We start from the raw sequence: 15,343 nt of genomic DNA on the forward strand, positions 1-15,343 counted from the left end.
GGACTGAGATTACCGAAAAAAGTGTTAAAACTTCAAATTCATTGGACAAAAGAGCAATGTATTTATCCACTTTTTCAGTTTTCAGTTGTCGCATGATCTGATGGTTATATACACAAAACTGACAAAACACAAATATATTAGAGTTCATAAAAGTAGAGTTATATTTTGATAAGTTTAATCTGGCAGTAGTAAATTTAATGAGCGGTGCAATAGAAATGAAAGATTTAACTCGAGTTAAAAAATAATCTTGGATTACATTCTTTGGTGCACACAACTGTGAAAAAATTATTGAGTTTGTCACAAATAAATTGAGTTCAGCTTGGAGCAATATTTAGGCTCCATTTCATTGAAATCAGATGAAAATCGAAAATGCTATAGTCATTTCAATATATTCTTCCTCAACTAGTAATAAATAATTTCGATAATTACCTGCATAACGCTTCCACAAAAGTATTCACTGCGTTCGGTTGGCAATCCTTCTGTATAATATGGATCCCGGAAATGATGAAGGCCAGCGTTTCACGCCCTAGTTGGTATCTTTGATCGTCTTGAAGTATCTTCCAAAGTTTCGGAAAAAAATTCAACCACACCTGTTCCGCAAGATTAGTGTCTAGGTGGCACAATTGTGTAGCGGCCAACAAGAATTGTTCTGTTGTGATGTTCCTCCCCACTTCTATGAATTCGAAATGTTTCTTGATCATCTTCGACACAGTCTCAGCCCTGTTTATGGGTTTTTCCTCGACCTGGGTGCCCTCCACGTTGTTTAAGTCAACTTCTAGTATCTCTTCGTTGATCTGCAAAAAGTTTTAATGTTCCATAATAATAGGTAATTACTGGATTCCGACAAAATCTTAGGCTTATACACTACATAACTGAGCAATTCGAACGTAGGACTCAATGGTCCTGAATTAGAAGCACTAACCACTATGCTAACTCCTGTGTAGCTATACGGGATAATTGAACTTTTAGTTGGCAAAGTTAACCAAGGACTTATTTATGTATTTTAAAGGAAACTGATTCTGACTCTAAATTGTCAGAATCAGTTATGTATACCATATTTTTCAGGATAGCCCACAGAAAGTAATCCATCGACGTTAGGTCCTGCTATCTAGGAGGATATTTGTCCATTAATTCCTATCCATTTATTATTGAATTCTTCATGAAAATAAAAATAACAAACGCTTGCACTGATGTAAACCCTAATATTCTGGCAAAAGTAACTCAAAATGAAATAAGGAGCAGATATAATTTATATATTTTTTTTAAACATTTGAATGATATGGATCTCAATGATAGGAATTTAAAACATATGATTTGAAATTTTTCATTTGTTATCAAAAAAATTATGAATTGTTATTGAAATATATTATTTATTGAATATAATAATAGATAAATACTTTTTTATAAAGCCTCCACGATTTTAAAAACAAAACCCCAAAACAAGGCATACTGTCACAATGCAGAAAAAAATGAATAGAATGGTATTTTAAAATGGAAATGGAATTGTATTTGGAAAAAACATAAGAATAAAACCATCTTTCGAATGTAGCCTCTAGGCTTTAGGCTAATCGAATGTGATGGAACCTTGGTTGTGATGCTGATGATAACAGTATTACCGATAGTCAAAAGAATATTAGGAAATTCATAATTCCGAAAATTATTGGACTAGGGCTTCGCGATCAATTTTTTTTATCCAGTACAACGATTTTGACCCTTTCAATCAAATATCGACAAGTGAAAATGTAGTGATTCAGTTAGACCATATTTGCGATTGAATCATTTAACCAGAGCAACCGTACTTTTATTCTGGTGAAGTTGCATCTTAGTTTTATCCTTGGTAATCTAAAAAAAAAAACATACGTACCTCCATCATGGTGCCTAGGTTCAAATTGTCAGGCTGGGTTCTAATGAATTCCTCTTTCTTCTGTGCGTTGGCTGAGTAGATGGCGGATGTTATATTCGGCAAAATGCTGCTTTCGTGCGACATCTGTATTTGCGTATCGGCAGCCACCGTCACCATCAGCAATTCGATGCACTGCTTAATCCAATAATGAGGACCTATGGCATCCCAGTTTTGTGAACACACTATGTAAAGAAGCCTGTCATATAGCCGCCTCTTCATCGATTCGTCGAATACCTTGAAGAACTTGGCGCGAATTTGCGGCTGCGTGCTCCTCAGTCCCGCCAGAAAGGCCGGTTCCAGCTTAGTGGTTAGCTCTGTTTGCTTCAGGGCTGAGTCTGTGTAGACGAAGAGTATAAGGTCGAGGAACTGGGCCATTATGTCAACGTCGTCGGAAAAGCGCTTCTCGACGTACTGCATCATTTTTACGAGTAAGATCGACTTCTCCCTCAAACTCGGAGCCTGGTTCAGCGTGACGTAGCTCTTACATTTCATCCATTCCTCCAACATCTTGATGATAGCTTTTATGACTTTAACGTCTTGTGTCTTCTCTATCAAGCCCACAAGGATGTTGCCGATGAAGGTCTTCCGCATTTCAACTCCCATAACGACCACTCTGGTCTTTACCAGATCAAGACTGAGGATCAATAGCTCACTGGTCATAGTTGAGTAGTCAGATGAGGTTGGCTGCAGATGCTCCTTCGCCAAGCGGTGTAGCACCCTCATGAAAGGTGTTATTAGAAGGTCAATGTAAGAATGGTTGCTTGTGCAGGCTGCTTTCAACATCATGATGGTACCGAATAAGGTAGAAGGGTTTGCTTGGGCGTTCTTCTCGTAATTGTTGAGACCTGGAAATCATTTCATTTCATCTAAAGAAACAGGTGCGACAAAGTAGGCAATTCGAAACAATTTTGGTACAAAAGTTTGATGATATATAGCAATTGATTAAAATTAAAAATGATTTTTTTATGTCAATGATTTCAGTAAATATCTTCTTTCATAAGTTGAAAGAATCACACTCTCAATATTTGCGCTCAACATCGTTTTAACAACATCTTCAGAAACTAAAGGGCAATTAAAACTTTAGAAACTAATGAAGAATCTGATAACAGCATCTTTGTTGAAATGGCCAAGATATACAGTAAATTGGAATAACTTACTGTATTGTATTTAGGTAAAAAGGCAGTAAAAAATTCGTTTATATAAAGTGGAACCCTATGATTTATTGTTTAATAACGAAAATTTATAGTTTTATAAGATTAAGAGTTTGTAAAGGGTATTTTTTTTTTGGAAATTTTCTTTGAATTGATTGTTTATTACCCGAACAAACTTCATGGAACTTGACGTACAAACTAGGTAAATCAATTCCTCATTTCATCAGCTTCCTAAAAAAGTATAAATGTTACCAAATTTTTCACGGGATCGGACAAAAAAATCAAATGAAAAGGGCAAATAACGTGATTCGTTTTTGTAACCCTGATGATAACACATAATCTATGATACAGATGTCATTAAGTTGCATGTCAGAAAAATGGAATCATAAAGATTTCTAAATCCGCGAAAGACAAAAAAAAATGCTCATCAGAGACATTTCAGCAGAAATATTAAAAAAATATGTGGTCCCCGTCGCCACCATTTTTTTCATAAGAATCCCATTAACTCATGAACCATTGAGTTTTTACCCAAGGCATATTGCTGAAATTGTCATCAAATAAGCTATCTAATGATGCAATAATATATGTACTAGGTGTGCCATTTGAAATTAGGAAGTAATAGTATGTTTCCGGTATAACCGGAAGTTGTAGAGATTTGAAGATATTTCAAGGATAAAAATCATTGTTTCAAACACCAACATGCAAATTTTCAGTAAAAAATTATTATTAGTTTTCCATAAACGTCTAATACGCCATCGCGGTGAATCACTGTATAATTATTTAAGTTTGATAATATTACTGCAAAAAAAAAATAACGGAAGTTAGAACATATTAAATAAGCATGAAATTCTTACAAATTGAATTTGAACCAAATGTTATTGGTACTAAATAACTGAAAGAATTTTTGCAGTAAGACATTTTTAGCGCTTCATAGTATTATTTCCATGTCACAGGACATAAATACAAACCTTCATAGATAACTTTTCCAACTGTAGTATACAAGACATCCAATTCCTCGTACTTGCAAGATACAGTTGAATTGGTTCTTTCCGTGGGGAATATAGACATCAACTTCGTTAAAAGAGCATGTATCAATTTAATGACCTTGGAATTCGTTGATGATATACACGCGCTTATGCCTCTTTGAAGACCCTTGTACTCAGTTAATATTTGTTCTCTCTTCAGAACACTCAGGAAGAAGGTTACAACTTCCAATGTGTTTAGGATATTTGGCCAGATTGGGTTTGGTACATCTATATTGAACAGGACCTATAACACAATATTCATTGTTGATTGTTTGATCAATTCATAAAACGAATATTCTCTAACCAACTCATTACATTATAACAAGATTTATACAGAGTGAGTCTTTGACTTGTACATATATTTTAATAGTAGATTTCTGAGGTCAAAAGAAACACTTTACCATACGTAAAAGATTAGTGGGTAACTTTTATTGGATATTTCAGATTCAGCATCTTTTTATATTATTGGGAATTGATAATAAAAGCTTGCTTATGTGTATAATCAAAGTTCTTTTTCTCGCTTTGTTGATGCTCTGTTCTCTATACCCAGGAACAGTTTTAACAAGATTTCAGAAATTAAAATGCTTGAGTGGAATTCATTTTAAAATGGCCTTTCTTGACAGTATATACATATTTCCTGTGTTTCATGTAACGACTTTTCAAAGGCCTTATTTCATTGATATTACTGGACAGAATAATTTTGCACAAGATATAAATATATTTGATTTTATATGATCTGATTGAAAAGTTTTTCTCTTTTCTCACCTCGTCTAAATACGCCAATTTTATGTGAAAAGTTTGAGGCCACAGGTCAGGCTTCACAGAAGTCTTCAAGAGCAGAATACACCTACGGGTCAGCAATTCCAAGGGGGTGCTACCTAATGGAGAGGTTGGAGGTGGGGGTTGATCAAAAACTGTACAGGGTAGTCGGACTAAGAAATTGAGCACAGATTCAACGTGAACTTTGTCGATTGGTTTGCTAGCCATGTCAGGTTTAGACATTTGAGAAGCTCCTGACGAAGTAGATGGTTGAGATATTGCAAGCTTCTTTCGGTCAGAATCGTCGTAAAGTGTACGTTTCACCTGAAAAAATTAAGTAATCTCACTATAAAATTATCATTCTAAGTTAATCACGATGGACTATGCTCTCAACATGTATTACAGTAATGTCCATAGCAGAATCAGTTATGAAGTTACAAAACAAGTATGAGGATAATACTTATATAAAAAGCCAATAAGATTTAGCTGGAAAGAATCATTGCAGAAACCGGGAATATTGATAGTTACAGCACTGAGTTTATGAGAACAAAAATATATTTTTTTGCAGATAGTGAAAATGTAATCGTTTTTCTTGCAAAATCACAGGCGCTTTGAGATAGAGTGCTTTCCAAAAAATATTCTTTTTATTATAAACTCAAAAATGGAAACTCACTTGATTACTTTCATTTATTTCTTTCATTTCTTCTTCTTTGATACCATATAATTCCCATTTGATAATCACTTCGGCTAACTCCACTGCTAATTTCCTGTGTTCCAAGGTGGCAGTAGGACTAAACCCTAACCTCTGAATAGAATTCACCATGTATTGTACAATATGGTGTCTTAAAGGGTAGTAAACCTTGCTGTGCTTTACGACCAATTGTAGAATATGGAAAAGCTGTTGCATGGAATGACCTTCATCAACAATAATCTTTTTGGTCCAATATATTAACATTGTACTACCTGAGGAAAGTTTCAAGTTGAAAAAAATTAAAAATTCACTTTTGCATAGGAATTAACTTACCTTCTTCAATCCTCAAAGGAACCGATGGAGTCAATATATCTAATGCTTGCCTTACAACACTCCTGGCTTCAACAGCATGAGCCTTCAATAAACTGTGAAATACTTGGAGAACGATCTTCTTGTGGATCTTCTTATATTTATAAATTATGTGGGAAAGTAGTAAGTGCCCATGATATCTGGTAGCCGGATCAACACAGTTCTCGACAAGAAGGCAGGGCCAAGCGAAAGTCATCAGCCGACGTAGCTTATAGCCCTGGGTCTTACTGTTCGACTCTGGATCATGAAAGTGAGAACTGGCCTGTTCAAATAATAAGCAAGAGAATTGCAGAAGCGATATACGAACACAATCCGCTGATGGGTAAGGGTTATCTGGATCGATTAGCTTGTTGATGAATACTGACACTACATTGTCAGGGTTATCTTGATAAGGCATTGGTGGGCTTCCTATAAACACAACAACAAATATCAAAAGGTTTGGCTTGAATGGATGGAAAACATGACGACTGTCCCAATGAAAAGGGGGCATCCCCAATATTTCTCATATTAAAATGACTTGCGAAATTTATGATACTGAGAATCATATATAAGATGGATTTCAGACAACCAAGCAGAGGACTTTTCATATGGTCTGTATCTATATGAGTGCTTGATGTTTCTACAAAAAAACAAGAGCAAATTTGAATTTAATAAAGATTTTAACACCAGATATGAAACCAGATCCATTGATATACAGTATCCTAAACATCGACTTAGATTGACTGAAAAAAAAACCGTCTTATATGTGTATACGAATATTTACTAGATTAGCAAATGCTATAAAATCTCTGGAAAATCAGAATCTGTTCAAGATAAAAATTAAAAAATTACTCTTAGATCTGGAACCGAACAGTGTAGATGACTTTATGAACCTTGTCATCTGAATTGTGCCAAACTTTTGATGTTATTGTTCTATTAGCTTTATGTATGTTTTTGTATATATGAGGTTAATTTAGAAATGAAGAATTGTTATTATTATTATTAGAAACAAAATCCGTGGAACTACAAACCCAAGGAATTCAAATAGGGTGGAGTGGTTTAAATTTAATTAATTTAAAGGTCTTTGAATATCCTTTTCAGAAATGTCCGAATCAAAATTCTCAAGTCAATACTCTAGTAAAAAAATGAATTTCTTCTGATTGCCCGATTTTGTTATACATAAAAAATTAGGAAATCATTCAAATTAAAAGTTCCAATTAAGTATTATCGGCTGCCATACTTACCGAATTCGGAAATTTTACGCACATTTTGTGAGGCCTCTGGTGTTGAACACATTTATTAGACATCTAAGATTCTGATGCATATTTTTAAAATTGCACCAGAATTTCTTATGTTTAACAAATGCATTCGTTACCAGAAGAATCACAAAATGTATGTAGATGTGTTCCCCTACCTATGTCAGTGATGGTATCTGTATCAATTTTGCAAATAGTTATAATATGAGAAATACAGGGGTGGCTCTTTTTCATTGAGACTCCCAGTATAACTTGAGTGTCTAAATTTAGTGGTTCGGCTATCACAATATTAGTGCTAGATTTCTAAAAAATTTAGTATTGAGTAAAGTGCAATTTAAGTACTAAGATATTAAAAAGAATTGTTAAAAGATTCCTCCCCTATACAGGGTGATTCACCGGGATGGCCTATTAGACGTTTATGGAAAACTAATCATAATTTTGAGCTGAAAATTTGCATATTGAGGTTTGAGACAATGATCTTTCTCCCTAAAATATTTTCAGATCCCTACAACTTCCGGTTATACCGGAAACAAACTACTACTTCCTTATTTCAAATGGCACACCCAGTATATTATTGCATCATTAGATAGCTTTTTTTATGGCAATTTCGGCAATATGCCATACCTTGAGAAAAAATTCAACGGTTCATGAGTTATTGGGATTATTATGAAAAAAAAGGTGGCGATGACGACTCACATTTTTTTGAATATTTCAGCAGAAAAAGCTTTTTTAGAATTTTTTTTTCTTTTTCGATTTCGAAAATACGTAGTATTATAAGATTGTTTGCGGCTTCGACCAAAAATGTACAGGGTGTTTATAAGAGGATCATGAACATGACAACAAAAATTCATCAAAACTCAAGATTTTCAAATTAGAACCTATATTTTTTTTATTATTTCAGTCGATTCTACGTAGAAAAATAGTGGGGTTACTTAAGCAAACTCTTTACCTAAAATGAATATTTCAAGAGTTATCGAGGAAGAACTTTAAATGAGGAAAAACCGCTATTTATAACTGTGTGGATTATCCTGGGATTTCTGGAAAACACAGGAAGAAACTAAAATTCGATGTTTCCTTAACTAAATCTGACATATCAAGAATTGTAATGAATTATTAGTAATTGAAAATTGTATTGATTTATGGATTTCTCAACAATCCCAACGAAAAATTAATTAAAATTCATGAAATGTAAAATTTAGTTATCCAAACATCGAATTTCAGTTTTTTTCTGTGTTTTCCGGAAGTCACAGACAGTTATTAACACAGTTATAAATAGCGGTTTTTCCTCATTTGAAGTTCTTCCTCGATAACTCTTTAAGTACTCATTTTAGGTAAAGGGTTTGCTTAAGTAACCCCCACTATTTTTGTATAAACGTCTAATAGGCCATCCCGGTGAATCACCCTGTATGTAAAATCAAGTCGTAGAGTTATATGTTTATTTATACCCACCTATCAACTTATTTGTTTCTCCTCTTTCAAAACAAACTGCAAAACATGGTATTAGAATAAGTTGCAAAACCTTAGCCTTCAACTCATGAGACATAGTTCTTTGTGGAAATATTTCCACAAACCTGAAGAATGCTGATCTCTTCCATTCCACAGTGTAATTTTGAGCTACAGTATTTTCCAGGAAGTCTCTCAAAAACTACAAACGTAAGTATAAAAATTAATTAATGACTATTAAGAAAATGAGGTCAAGGTCATAAAAAATTTAATTTGAAGAATTTTTCATCAGAAATCTTCATTGCCACGGATAAAATATCACACAAATCAAAGGAAATGGAGGCATATTTTGGAAGAATCATTCAGTTTTATATGCATCTGATAAGTTTTTTTTTGTTACACGAGAATAAATTCACTTACTTGGAAATTTGCAATGAATCTGTGACATGTAGCTCTCAACAATTGGAAGAGAAGGTCAATATCATTGGGATAATGACAGAAATAATGTAGCAGTATTTTAACCAACAGCTTTGGTTCTTTCCAATAATACATATCAACATCTCTTATATTCTGATGCCTTTCCTGGTACGAATCATCACACCAGATCTGTTTAATGGCATCAACCAGTTTCTGTTGTGTGGCAAGCCACTGATCATCGTATTTGATCAAGAGTGAAACTATCCTTATTGACTGGAACTGCAGAGAAAGGCGGTCATTTTGGTTTATCCAAAAAGAAGCCATTACTATCAGCCTGTTCACTAGATGATTCTGTATATAATCACGAAAGGGCTTGCCATCCTTGTGCTTTATGAGGAAGTTGAGGTACCTGGAGGTATAAAGAGAAAAAAATATAGCCATCACACACACTATTATCTTGAATGCCATAAAAATTAATTTGAAACCTGAATAGAATACCTGCAGTATTGCCTATCCTGCACATAAGCATCACTCATCAACATCTCCAAAGTTTCAGAAGGATAACGTAACAGAAATTTCATCAATACCTCTCTAAATGGGGAGCTAGCCTCAATTGTCATAGCCTTTTCTGTCTGAAGAATCAGTGTTACTAGCAGTGTAATGAATTTAGAAGACGCTGCTGGTGTCTGATGGAATATACTGATGATGGTAGAGATCTTCTGTTCTTCTTCGCCTTTTTTAGAAACCCCATTTGAGTTTTTATGATTATTGATGAGGTTATCCAGCAATTGTTTCAAGATCTCAGAAAGTTGTTCACAAAGTTTTTCATTGAATACTAGCGGAAAAAGTTGAGTCAGATAAGACAGCATCTTTACTCCATTTAGAGTTAAGTTCTTTACATCTCCGAGTGTCATAAGTAATGGTCTCACCTAAAGAACAAATTATCATCATGAACAAAATGGACAATATTTCAAGGTAGTGATTATCCACTTACTGTTGGGTGAACTAATTCCTTCTCAACAGGGTATCCAGCTATGAATTGTTTCATACATTCAAAAGCTGTTTCCTGTAATTCTGCATTAGGCTTTTCTAGAGCTCTATATAAAACTTGAAATATTTGTTCTCTTACTTCTTCCAGATAGTAGCATGAGGCCAAAACCTTCAAAGCACTCCTTCTCAGGGGAATAAAATTAGTCATAGACTTATAACAGGAATAACTGTTTAATTTTGTATCTTCAGTATTACAGATCGAGAGAAGGTCACTAATAAAAAGATTATGCTCTTTTATCTTCATATTAATGGTGAACAGTCTTGGATTCAATGTATTACAGAAATAGTTGCCATCCATCAGTCCCATTTGGGCTATGGCTGGTTGGTGTCTCAATAAATGTTTTTTTGGAGGAACCATATCTGCTAGAACATCCTTAAACGGTTCCATGACTTCTGTCACTGATTTGTTCTGTTTTTCCGCTAGCAATCTCAAGGATCGCATAGCTTGTTCCCTGACCAACGCGTAGGTACTAGTTACTTGCCTAACAAGCTCATGAGTTATATCATATAACGCTTTGCGCTGTAATTCTTTAGTCTGTTGATCAGAACTTGGAGGAGGTGGAGTTACACATACTATAAGCATTTTTTCAAGGTTAGTTTTAGCCATATCCAAAGCTCCACTTGAAACCTTGAATGAATAGGTCATTATAAGACAAAATAAATCAGATTAGGGTGAGAATAAAGTGGAAAAAGTCATCTGATTGAGAAATTATTCATCAAGAAACCTCCACAAAAATATTAATAATGATTTGTTATTATCACAAGTAAACATGAACTAGGAAAATCGGGATGAAACCCAATAAGCCTTAAACATTCCTTCCAAAACCCTAAGTGAATTTTCTAAATTTAATAACCTTAACACTATTACGGTTAAGAATTCAAGGTTCAAATATATCGTATTCAGTATCATCATAATAATTATTTTCAATTAAAGTTTTTAAAGTAATATAGTTTTCAAAAAAGCTTTATTGATTTCATTTCTTGATATTTCTTCCTTGAAATTCATTGATAAGGCTCTCGAGAATGAGTGCAACATAGCCAACAGTTTTTATATCCAACCCCATATTAATAGCTCAATATTTTCCGAGCGTACGTTCATTCATGCTTTAATTACACCCTTGGAGAATCTGTGATCTCCAAAGGTGCAATTCTTGCACCAAAGATTTATAACATCCTACCAAATTAAATAAAGATAATAACTAATTACAAACATTTTGTCAATGAATGCAGATGTTTCATACATGTAAATAGTGTTCAAATTCATAAATTGTTATAGGGGTTGATTGATGGGGGTTGTTTTCCACTGCGATGGATTCTGTCTTTGATTTTGTTATGTAACACCATGTCAACGGTGCTTATTATTTCTTATTTTTCATATACAGAGTAAATTTCTGTCGAAATTGCACACACAGGTGTCCCCACCTAGGTGCATGAGTAAAGAGTATGTGAACTGATGTATTGTAATGAAATGTAAACTTCTTTTGGTATTTTTCAAGTAATTAATAAATTCTAATTCTAAAAAAAAATAATATTATGTTTAGCCAGATTCCAATATTAACAAGTAAGAGAGGGATACCAACATACCCAAAGTATGGCATATTGCTGAAATTCTCATCAAATGAGTGATGCGATAATATAATGGGTGTGTCATTTGAAATAAGAAAGTACTAGTCTGTTTCCAGTATAACCGGAAGTTGTAGAAGAAAATATTTTAGGGGGGAAACATCTTTGTCTTTAACACCAATATGCAAATTTTCAGCAAAAAATTATGATTTGTTTTCCATAAACGTGTAATAGTCCATCGCAGTGAATCACCCTGTATATGTTTTTGACATTGTGAAGACTTTGGCTGAAGGACCTTAGGTTGATGGCCATTTGTTAAGGGTAATAAATGGCAGTTATTATAACTACTCTATAATATTTTTGAATTAAGATATTAAATCAAGATAATTTTGCAAAAATGTACACTTACTTCTCCTGTGAGATCCATCATCACAAAGAGTAGGGCCTTGAGAAAAGTGAACATATGTTCATAAACCCATTTTAAAGCACAACTTTCAAACATGAACTTAATTGCAATACATCCTCCTAATTTTGCATACCAAGCTCTTTCGTAGCACAAAGAACACATTTTTTCAGCCATGTATTCTATCATTGGCAGCTTACAAGCCATTTCTTTGCTTCCCAAGAGTGTGGATGCCGTATCCACAATAAGAACCTGCAAAAATTATATTTCAATAGTTGATCAAATAGTGGGAGCTGAAATAAAACTATTATTTACTTAACAATATTACAGAAATTCAACAAACATTTCAGGCGAACCTCTAGTGACCCTCTGTTCATCATGTTTATTTGCAGTATTTAATAGAATATTATATCAAGTTGTATTGAAAACAAATTAACTTTATTATTATTATTTATATAATTGGTTTATTATTATTATTATTTGAAAATGTAACCTACCATGCCAACATGTCCTGGTTTGCATAGTTCTTTCTCTTCATGACCCATTATCACTGCTAGAGCATCGATGAGCACCAATGGATCTAATGCCACCTGCTCATTGGGCTTAGGGGCATAAGCAAACATTCCTGATTGTTGCGCAACAGCCACCATTGTGTAGTGACGCACAATGGACACCATAGCCGGAACAACTCTTTCTCGTAGTTCTTTAATAGCCGCGGCAACATACATTCCTTGAGAAAAAGTGAACAAGTAGGGTTAACATCACAACAAAACAGGATAGAATTGGTTGCAAACTTACCAGTCAAAGCAGTTTGATGCGTCTCCCTAGCTTGTTTATAGATCGACTTATATGTAGATCCCTTAACATGAGGTATAGTATTAGCATCCTGGAAACTAGGGTGCATGAAAAGGTTTATCAATGTTCTTCTATCGTCAGAAAGATTAGTAGATGCCATTAGATAACAATTAATAACATCCCAGGCTTGCTTTCTATAGAATGAGTCGGTATTACTTTGTTTCAGTGCGTTAAATGCAGTTTCAATAACTTTTTGCACTGGAAATTCTGTTGATTGTTGGTACTCATTGAAACGTACAAGTATAGCAGGTGGATCAAAATCGGATGACACATATTCCAACTTTTGCGGTTCAATCATCATCTTTCTATTGCCACCACCAAATTTACCTACAATATCGTTTTTCGATTGAGAAATTTCGAATGCAACAACAAAATTTAGGTACAGAAATTATTAATTTGAGTATGGATGTACTATACTAGAACATTATTGGATGCAACAACTCAAAAGTCGCAAGTAACAACAATTTCTTACCTAAAACTTTGAAAGCTACTGAATCATTGTTTCGTAAAGTTCTCCATAGAGCTTGCATTAAATCTGCTCTTACTGGTTGTATATGTTCGTATAAAAAGTCGTGTTGCAGGTTGTCTACACAAAGTTCAAGTGTTCTTAAACCCTGACTGACAAGTACTGGTGAACCATTCAATGCAGACACTAGTGGATCCATTAGCATAGGAAGATACGGAAGTAAGGAACTCAGCCTAACTGGCACAGTTAGACAGAGTTCTACAAACAGATCTTTCATGTGTTGTTTGTGAAGACCGCTTTGTAGCCTATTCAAACCTGCAGAAAGTAAAATGAACTATTTACAAAATCATTCTATTTACTGTTTACATAAACGAATAGACCAAGGACAATTTTCAACTCTGATTCAGACTATCCAAATTGTCCTGCATTACACATAAAGCATGTACATTTATTCATTTAATTTCAAGCATCTTGCAAAATTTGCTGTTAATAGCGTCGTCAAAACCAACCAGAACCAAATTCAAGCAGACTATCGAAAAAAAAAATTGAAGAAAGCACTGGCACTCAACAGCTCCTGTTTCACGTCAGTACTTTTGCCATTTTTCGTTGCGCATTGAATTGCTGAAAAAAGTCTGTCCAAAGTACTATCAAAGGTGATGTGAACAGTTTTCTTTAATCATTAAGGTGTTGTAAACTTAGAGTTGCTTGAAATTTCAAGGAAAAAAATTAAATTTATTGAAATAAATCTAATGGATTTTGTGCCTTGATAAAACACCATCATATAAGCCAATAATTGAGAAAGAATTTTAGTGAACAACTACGGTATTTTCGCTGATATGGCTAATGCCAAGTTTTTCTCTTTCCAAAACTAAAATTGCTACTTCAAGGTATCCATTTTCAGAAAACATTAATGAAAATTCGTAGCAAGTACTGAAATCCATTCTTGAAAATGAGTATAAACAATATTTCTGATAGTTGGATTATTAGTTGTAGTAAATGTATTACTTCAGAAGGGACCCTCTTCGAAGCTGATACAATAAATTTGGATATATATCGCGTATTTCACGTTTTATTCACAAATTCCTCCTACTTCTATGACATAGTAGCACATTCTACAATTTCATTATAAAATCTAATTACTAACTTATATTAGAAGCAGATTATACTTACCCTCAAGCAAATTTGGCAAAAGTGGTAAAAATTCTTGATATAAAAGATCATGACTTCCGCCTCCAATAGAACGGAAAAGTGCCCGTAGTAATAGAAAATAGTTGTAAGGTTCTTTTGCACTCATAGCAAGTTCCATTGATCTGAAATTAAAATTTTAAAGTGAATAAATGAAAGAAGAAAATATGTTTGAAACATTAAATTGAATTTTACACAATTTGAATGATTTATCAGTTGAAAATAGAGAATCCAACAAATAGTAAAAACAACAAAAAACTAATTCTATTCATAGCCCTTTTCGAAATATTTCAAAAGAATTTGATTCATAACGGATCAAGTTAGAATACTCTTAGTATAGGAAAATCACACCTACCTGTTTACAATTTGATGTAGATGGGGCCGAAGCATGTTTTCATTCTCTGTTGGAAATAAAGACACACTACCAAATACTAACTTAAATAATTTAAGATACAAATTGCTCCTTTCCAAATTTGATCCCATCTCTTCCATTCTTTCGAGCAAATACTCCACCAGAACTGTTGCGAAAATGGGACTAGTTTGTGGATTGGCCAATAAGGTATTTGGTATTGTCTGAAGGGTAGGATTCTTGAAAACACGTTCTACGAGATATTCAATAGTGGTTGAGAATATCTCGTGGAAGGTCTGAGAATTCATCATTGAAAACTGAAATAATTTTAATTCATACTGTTAGTTCTTCCACGGCAAATAGTAATCTTTTTGATCGATTCTGTCTTTACTTGATGGAAATTAATTATAGATAAAATAATAAGACAAAGTACTTTCCAATAATCTTTTAATGTTTATGACATTTTTATTGACAAAACT

The 15,343-nt window shown here is 33.8% G+C and overlaps 1 protein-coding gene across 4 annotated transcripts in view; it reads right to left on the minus strand.

Moving 5' to 3' along the window:
- Positions 1–15,343, minus strand: part of LOC123677032 (transcription-associated protein 1) — a 34,632-nt gene that overhangs the window by 11,196 nt on the left and 8,093 nt on the right. For all 4 annotated transcript variants that reach the window (XM_045613440.1, XM_045613439.1, XM_045613438.1 and 1 more), the window contains exons 12-27: positions 14,871–15,181; positions 14,501–14,640; positions 13,337–13,645; positions 12,808–13,191; positions 12,507–12,739; positions 12,016–12,261; positions 9,988–10,671; positions 9,492–9,922; positions 8,997–9,402; positions 8,583–8,778; positions 5,863–6,306; positions 5,512–5,801; positions 4,845–5,162; positions 4,023–4,323; positions 1,865–2,748; positions 430–794 (exon numbers count right to left, since the gene is read on the minus strand). In XM_045613440.1, coding sequence (XP_045469396.1) covers positions 430–794; positions 1,865–2,748; positions 4,023–4,323; positions 4,845–5,162; positions 5,512–5,801; positions 5,863–6,306; positions 8,583–8,778; positions 8,997–9,402; positions 9,492–9,922; positions 9,988–10,671; positions 12,016–12,261; positions 12,507–12,739; positions 12,808–13,191; positions 13,337–13,645; positions 14,501–14,640; positions 14,871–15,181 — 5,942 coding nt within the window. The remainder of the gene's footprint in view (positions 1–429; positions 795–1,864; positions 2,749–4,022; positions 4,324–4,844; positions 5,163–5,511; positions 5,802–5,862; positions 6,307–8,582; positions 8,779–8,996; positions 9,403–9,491; positions 9,923–9,987; positions 10,672–12,015; positions 12,262–12,506; positions 12,740–12,807; positions 13,192–13,336; positions 13,646–14,500; positions 14,641–14,870; positions 15,182–15,343) is intronic.

This window comes from Harmonia axyridis, chromosome 3 (genome assembly GCF_914767665.1).
Source record: "Harmonia axyridis chromosome 3, icHarAxyr1.1, whole genome shotgun sequence".
NCBI lineage: Eukaryota > Metazoa > Arthropoda > Insecta > Coleoptera > Coccinellidae > Harmonia > Harmonia axyridis.